The sequence below is a fragment of the Galeopterus variegatus genome, unplaced genomic scaffold, assembly GCF_000696425.1.
Source record: "Galeopterus variegatus unplaced genomic scaffold, G_variegatus-3.0.2 Scaffold664, whole genome shotgun sequence".
Taxonomy (NCBI): domain Eukaryota; kingdom Metazoa; phylum Chordata; class Mammalia; order Dermoptera; family Cynocephalidae; genus Galeopterus; species Galeopterus variegatus.
In genome coordinates this window covers 516374-524158 of record NW_007726775.1, presented here as the reverse complement: position 1 = coordinate 524158, position 7785 = coordinate 516374, and the positions used below count along the sequence as shown (strand labels likewise).

At 39.9% G+C, this 7785-nt stretch overlaps 1 protein-coding gene across 10 annotated transcripts; it reads left to right on the top strand.

Annotated features, from left to right (window-relative positions):
- Positions 1-1232: 1232 nt before the first annotated feature.
- TPRKB (TP53RK binding protein) lies at positions 1233-7425 on the top strand. Of its 10 annotated transcripts, none has more exons than XM_008571171.1 (6): positions 1512-1686; positions 2543-2692; positions 3837-3999; positions 4933-5055; positions 6518-6694; positions 7246-7425. In XM_008571171.1, the coding sequence occupies exons 3-6, from the start codon at positions 3859-3861 to the stop codon at positions 7330-7332; spliced, it is 528 nt and encodes a 175-aa protein (XP_008569393.1). In that variant the 5' UTR covers positions 1512-1686; positions 2543-2692; positions 3837-3858; the 3' UTR covers positions 7333-7425. The 10 variants fall into 10 exon arrangements, with proteins under 10 accessions (XP_008569394.1, XP_008569389.1, XP_008569393.1 ...); XM_008571168.1 differs by lacking the exon at positions 1512-1686 and adding an exon at positions 1731-1757 and having other exon boundaries at positions 2351-2692; XM_008571170.1 differs by lacking the exon at positions 1512-1686 and adding an exon at positions 1955-2033.
- The last annotated feature ends 360 nt before the right edge of the window (positions 7426-7785 follow it).

Sequence of the window (7785 nt, the reverse complement as noted above, 5' to 3'; positions counted from 1 at the left end):
TTTTTTTTTTTTTTTTTTTTTTTTTTTTTTTTTGGTCTTTTGTCTTTTTCCGTGTCCGGCAACGGATTGCAACCCTCAGTGTTGCCCCCGTACCGGACCGAGGACCGGCAACGGGATTGCAACCCTCGGTGCTGCTCCCGCGCCTCGCTCAGCCAGTGAGCGGGAACCGGTCTGTATGTGGGATCCGAACCCTCGGCGGGAGCGCCTCTGCACTTCCCAAGTGGCGCACTAGCGCAGTGCGCCACCGGGCCGGCCCTCAGTCATTCTTAATTAGTTTGTTTTCTTATTATTTCTGAGTTGTAGCTTTATATAATATGGATACCAGTCTTTTGTCTTAATTTTAAAATATAAATTAAAACACATACATATGTACTGTATACGTATACACGAGTATGTATATATATATTAGTGTGTATATGGATGTGTGCATGTGTATGTATATATGTGTATATATACACGTATAAATATATATACGCATATACAGTGTATATATCTCCACTGTATTCAAGCCACACTTTCTCTTTGATGACTGAAATAGGCTAAGGCCACATGTCTCAGTGCCTGGAATGCTACTCTCCCAGATACACAAAGAGCTTGCTTCCGGACCTCCCCTCAGTCATTATTCAATTGAACAACTGTTCACCCTTTTTGGTGAGATCTTTCTTAACCATCGGGATTATTTCAAATAGTAATGCCGGCAGTCTGGCATTCCCCCTCTTTTGTCTGTTTTTCTTCATAGTACACATCCACCGTTGGATTTGTTATTTGCCTGTCTTCCCATGCAAAGAGAAGTATTGATAAGGATGAGCCCCAACCATAAGGGAGATGGAAAATAATTTACAGCCTGTTTAGGGGATTACCTCCTCTCTTAAAGGCTGACATACTCAGGTATGGTAGGTCGAATTTCTGAGCCTGCTCTAGATGAAGAGGTCGACTTCATCAGTGTACCGTCACCCTGTCTCTTAAATACCCGAGCAAATCAGCGAGCGCTGGCGACTCCAGGGTATCTTCCCTAAATGACTGCTGAGAGAGTACGAGGCAATCCGAGTCCCGCCTGCCCGGAAGAACTGCGGAATCTCGAGCAGCGGAAACATATGTAGAGCTCATGCTGGCCAATACTTTTCTTTCCACAGAGAGAAACTGAGGATGTCTAGTGCAAGCCGTAACACGGGCTAAAGACAAAACCGAGACTCAAAAGGCGACCTCAGCTTCCAGCCCCGGCCCAAGGATCCTTCCCACCTCCTTTGCCTGAAGTGACTGAGTAACCCCTGTTCCCCTTCGCGTCCGCAGACAGGACTCCGGCTGGGGAGGAGGGGTCAGCAGAGGAGTGGGCAGGACAACTGTCGGGAGCCTCTCTTCCGTCAGTACCCGGAAGGAAACGGCGACCCCGAGCCGGCCTGCCCGGAAACGGGCTCGGGGACGGTGGGCATGGGGCGCCGCTTCCGGAAGTCCAGGGCTTTGTTTCCGAGGGGGAGCTCTTCGGAGACACACCGGGGCCGGACGGTGAGTTCCCTTCGCACGCTTGCGGGCTGGCTGGGAGCGGAGGGCCCGGCCCTAGGCAGCTTTAACTGTTTTCTTGGGGCGACGCCTGGGGTTTTCTCAGCCGATAGGTGCCAAGTGCCTCCCGAGGCCAGCCCCTGGGAATGCAGCACACAAATGAGTCGGCCTCTCCCCTCAGGAAATACAGTTGAGTGAGGAGACAAGATGATAGTCGCACGCTTCATGAAACTCGAGATGAGGACTAAGAAGGAACTCACGTAATAGGGACCTCGTCCGGGGGCTCTGGGCGCTCTGGCCAATGGAGTCTTTGAATGGAGTTGAAGGGAGAGAGGAATGAGTCAAGCAGAGAGATGAGGGAGGAGGCTCAGGGGAACTACCAGTTGGAGAGGGTGGGTCGGAGGGAAAGTCGGTGACTTGAAGCCGGGAGAAGGCCACAGCGGCGGTAGCAGAACGGGCAGGCAGGGCCTAGCTGGAGTATGGAACACCGTGGCACAGTCGGAGCTTTATCATAAGAGCGGCGAACAAGATCTGATGTACATGTTGAAGGGATCACTGTGACTAGGGTGGAGATTGGATTATGGAAGGGCAGGAATTGTGAGGAGACCAGTGTTAGGGGGCTACTGCCATAGATGACAGGTGGTGGCCTAGGGTGGTGGCAGTGGGTATGAGAGACAAGTGGACGGAACCAAGTTGTATCAGGAAGTAAAAATCTAAGACTTTATGGATTGGATATGGCATTTGAGTGACAGATAGGTATCCAGCGATCATTCTGAGTTTCTGGCCTAAGTGAATTAAACTAAACAAGAACAAACTATTTTGAGCGTTTTTCTAAGGGTTCTTTTTCTCCTAGTGTTGAAACAAAAACCACATTTTTCTTCCTGCCTGATTATATTTACTCGTGTTTTGTGTGCTCACTGTAGAAAATTCAAAACATACACAGTAAGATATTTTCTTTTTTGTAGAGGGCAAGAAAATCACCTAATAATCTCACTACCTGAGATAGCCATATTTTGGTGTTTTCCTTCATGTCTTTTTTTTCCAGATCACACTGATTATATCTTTCTGAATCCATTTTGTTTCATTGGACATTAGCATGACTAAAGATTGAACTACTGTGTGCCAGGACATTATTCACAAATTCTTTTTTCTGATTGTAACAGAAAAAGTCAAATGTTATTCTGCCAAGTCAGAGGTAACATTAACTTTTTGATGTGTTTTCTTTTCAATATTTTTCGTTTATGTGCACCTTTTAAAAAAACCCACAATTTAGCAACATTTTATGTTTCATTTCACGTTCAGGTGTTTTTCCTTAATTTTATTTATTTCTATTTTCACACGTTATTAACTACTCTTCAAGACTACAGTTTGTGAAAGTTGTTTTGTCACAGCCAATCCTATTATTGGCTAGATAGGTTGTTTTAAACTTTTCATTGTAAGAATGATGAGAGGGCCATCATTTGTAATTCTTGGATTTCCAATTACTTGCTTGAGAAAAAGTCACAGAAATGGAAGCTACCAGAAAAAAGGATAAAGTGGACCTATCAAATTGCCCCACCAAAGTATCTCATTAAGACTTTGATTGAAATTGTTTTAAAGATCAAATTTTTACAATACTTTTTCCATTCAAGGATATGGTTATGACTTTCTGGTTATTCAAGTTGTTTTTTATGCTGGTTTTATGTCTTTATGTATGCCCTGTCCTTTCCTTGTTAAGCATATGTCTAAGAAAGGGCCAGTATTATGGACTATTTAGTAATTATACCCTCTCTACTTAATTTCTGTGTGTGGTATGAATATTGTTGGGTCAAGTGTGATACTTTCTTCCTCTCTCCTTTTTTTTTTTTTTTTGATACTTTATTCTTTAAAATCATTTTCTTCTTTACTGTTTGTGTCCAGGTCCTGGTACAATATAACTAAAATGGTGAGATCAGAAAGTTAAGAAGGCTAAAATGGAGTAAGGTTTCATTAATACCATAATTAACCTGTAGTCCAAAAAAATCCTGGGATTCTGCTTCTAGTTGTCTTCTGGGGAAGCAGCCCCTCAACCACGCATTTGAGCCTGTCTCATTTGGTCAACCAGGGGACCAGCCAACTTCCTTGGCTTTTGCCCAGGAATGGTAAAGGAACTAGAAACAGCTTCCCAGGGTTAGGAAGACAACATCTCATGAAGATGCCAAATGGGCTTTGGGAGTGGATTTTTGTAGTTGAACAGTTCTATCACCTTATTAAAGTCATTTTTAATTTATTTGATTGTTAGCAAGGATATTTGTTAAAAATGAGTTATAATGTTAACTTTTAAATAAAAGAAATCTATTGGTCTTTTTGGTTTTGTGCAGTAGAATCCTGCTTATCTGTGAAATGCAGTTAACACATCAGTTGGACCTGTTTCCTGAATGCAGGGTGACTATCCTGTTATTTAATGATGTAAAAAATGCTGGAGACTTGAGAAAAAAGGCCATGGAAGGCACCATGGATGGTTCATTGATAAATCCTGCAGTGGTAAGTACAAAGTGTGAGAACAAGCGAGCCATGCTGGTCATTTAAGAACATGTTAATGTTTTGTGATGTTATAGGTTAGCCTAAAATTCTGTCATCTTCAGGTAAAAAGTTCTTGTCCAAACTGTAGAGTAAGATTTGGACAACCTTGAATTTAACAGTGAATAAAGGCAGAAGTGCCAGGCCCTGCACTAGGAAATATGAAAGGCTGTGGTCTGGCTCTGATGCGATGGCAAATGCCTGGGTCTCCAGCTTCTCATCTGTGAAACGAAGGTTGTGAATGGGGCAGTCTCTGCTAAGGAGGCATAGTGTAGTGGGTAAGAGAACACTGTGGAATCATGTTATCAGGACTTAATCCCAGCTCTGCCACTTAACGATTTTGAACAAGTTCTAGCCAGCCTTTTTATAGCACTTACCCCAGTGCTGTTCCTGGCGTTGTTCTAAGGGTCTAAGTATACTAACTTGCTTAATCTTCACAAGCCCTGTAAAGTAAGCACTATTATTATCTACTTCTAATAAATAAAATGCCAAGGAACTTGCCGAAGTTCCCTACATACTAAGTGACAAACCCAGGCATTCTTTGCCTCAGTTTCCCCATGTATTACATGCAAATAATAATATCTATTTCATAAGGTAGTCTTGAGGATTAAAGAAAATAATACAGGTAAAATGTTTAGACTATAGCCTTTCTCATAACATTAGCCCTCAGTAAATGTTATTTTTTAAATTTCTACTATTTATGTAAGTTCAACACAGCTTTAAAATTCTGTCATTTTCCAACTACCCAGGCCCTTGCAATAATAATTTTGAAAATATATTTGATAAGAATTGTGATGAAGTAAAACAGCTTGACAGTAGAGTTACCACGAGATAGGGCATGTGTCTTCAGAGTGCTCCTGATTCTCCATGTGTAATTATTTTTGTTCCCTTTGGTAGATTGTCGATCCATTTCAGATCCTCGTGGCAGCAAACAAAGCAGTTCACCTCTACAAACTGGGAAAAATGAAGACAAGAACTCTATCTACTGAAATTATTTTCAACCTTTCCCCAAATAACAATGTAATGTGGAATTTACTGACTTTATTTCTGTTGACCTTGCCGTAATAATGTGTGTTTCCCAGTGTTGGGTTGGAGGCTAGATTGCTGAAAACCAGTTGTTTGTAATAGACTGAAGTCATAGTGAAAAGAGCTCTGGACAGAGAGTTGAGGTTTAGCACTGCCTCTTACTTGACAAATAAACTTTGGAGTCAGATTACACATGAATAAATAAAAGTTCAGCTAAATTAAATGAGGCTGGTTTTATCTGTTCTTACCATATAGGGTCAGGAAGATCTCTCAAGTATTTTTGCTTAAAAAGTGGACAGAAATCCAAATGAGAAAACATTAGGCATAGATAATTTTTGTTTTAGCACGCATGTCTTTCACTCTCCTTGTAAACTCCTTGACGGTAGAATATGTGTCTTTTCTGTGTATCTGGAACTTGCTAGTACCTAGAACAGCCCTTAACACATGCTTACTCACATACCCAGTGCATAGGAAGAAGTAGTCATAGTATTTCTATTGAGTATTTGTGGTTTGAAATACTCCTAGTAATGCTTTCTCAATAAAAGTTGTTGAGCTAAAGACATTCCAGATGTAGCACATGAAAAAATGAAATCTAGCTATGGAAGTTTAAGTGTGACTGCTACTATTAATAACATAACCAGAGACCATGTCAACAAGAGAAAAATTAGGAAGCCTATGGTGTGGTTTAAAATGCAGGTGATTGAAGAGTTTATAAAATGCAGTCATCGCGCACAGTAGTAGAATTCCCCAGTATCTGGAATAAAGTTTACCAGATAATTATTGTTTCTTTGAGGTCATTTGAAATAATTCAAGAAAGTGTTCAATGAACATCTATTGAACTTGTCCCTGTTCCAGTTATAGTGCTAAGGGCAGAAGAAGCAAATATGTTCCTGAGGAGAGGCAGACAAACAAGTCAGAAGTTAAAATGCCCTAAGATAAATGATATAATAGGAATATGAATTCAAATCTAGGGCAACTGTAAAGAAGCCATTCGTTGTGGAGAGAGGAAGATGGGGTGGGGAGTGGCATTTGAACTTGACCCAGGAGCACGTGTTCAGTGACCAAGCCATGAGGAGAAGGGTGATCTAGGCAGAGGACAAAGCAAGAACCCAGGCAGAACAGTATGAAATATGATGGATTCCTAAACAGTCCAGGTTGGCCAGAATGCAGGAGTGCGAGACTGGAGGGTCATGGGGCTGGAGGGAGGGGGTGTTTGGGTGCCATGCCAGGAATTTGGCTTGATTCTGCAGGAACAAGGTGCAGCTTTAAGGAGGGAGTACTTTAGGGACAGTACTAGTAGATGCTGGAAAGGGATTATTAAAGGGAAAAGCAAGGCAGAGAGAACTGTTAGGGTATGAAAAATAAGAGCCTGACCAAGGAAGAAGGCCGAAGGGGAAATTCAGACATAGGAAACACTGGTTTGTTGTCGTTTATTTATTTATTTATTTTTTCTTAGATTTCAGAGGCTTTGAAAAAATTTGGTATCTCGGCAAATGACACTTCAATTCTGATCGTTTACATTGAAGAGGGAGAAAAACACATAAATCAAGAATACCTAATTTCCCAAGTAGAAGGTCATCAGGTTTCTCTGAAGAATCTTCCCGAAATAACAAATATTACAGAAGTCAAAAAGGTTTGTAAATCCATATTGTTAGAAAGAGTGTGATAGATAAGGAATAATGCCGATGCTGTTTGCTTATTGATCACCTATGCACCAATTGTTTTGAATGCTAAAGAAACATTAATGAAGTTTAAAAATTACTTGAAAAATAATTATAGATATGAAGAACTGGGAAGTGCAAGTTTATGTAAAATATAATTAGAAAGTTAGATGACAAAAGCATTCTCTAATTTAGAAAGTGATAGCTTTAAATATCAAGCATACATAGTACATTTAAAATTTAAAATAAATCACATTAGTATAAAGTTGTATGCTTTAAAGGTTGTTACAAATTTGGTTTGTATGTTCAGTGAGTTGTCACAATAACTGCACTTTTAAGGGAATGTTTGACATAAGTGATGAATTGCCATCACTTTGAATATTTTAGTCACATTTGTGATTTGTAATTTTATGTCATTAACCCAACAATTGAATGATAAATAATTTCACTTATACATGTTTGTATAATGGCAATTAGTGCATGAATATATCAGCAAGTCATAATTTGTCTTTCATTTTTACAGATATATAAACTTTCTTCACAAGAAGAAAGTATTGGGACGTTATTGGATGGTATCATTTGTAGAATGTCAACAAAAGATGTTTTATGAAGTGTCAGAAATATTAAGAGAAATTTATAGCCTTAAAGAAAACATTGGGGTTCAGATCCCCATACTGGCCAGCCACCAAAAAAAAGAAAACATTGATTTTCCTTTCCTGATGATAAAATTAATATATATTCACTGTAGAAAATTTGAAAACTCAGAATGACATAAAAAAGAAAGTAAACACTCCTTGTCCTACTTCTTTTATTATTTTAAAAGATAACCACTGTTACTATAATTTGTTACTGTCTTCTAGTCTTCTATTTCCATTAAGATATATTTTATTTTTATATAACTGGAATAAAAATTGCAAACACTTATTGAAAGCCTACAGTGTGCTAGGTTCTTGCCTTAGTGATTTTATATTCGTCAATCCACTTCCCTCCCTTACTTCTTGGCTGCTCCTGCACACCCTTTCCAAGCCTCTGGCTCCTGTTCTAAGTGTTTTACATGCAAGAA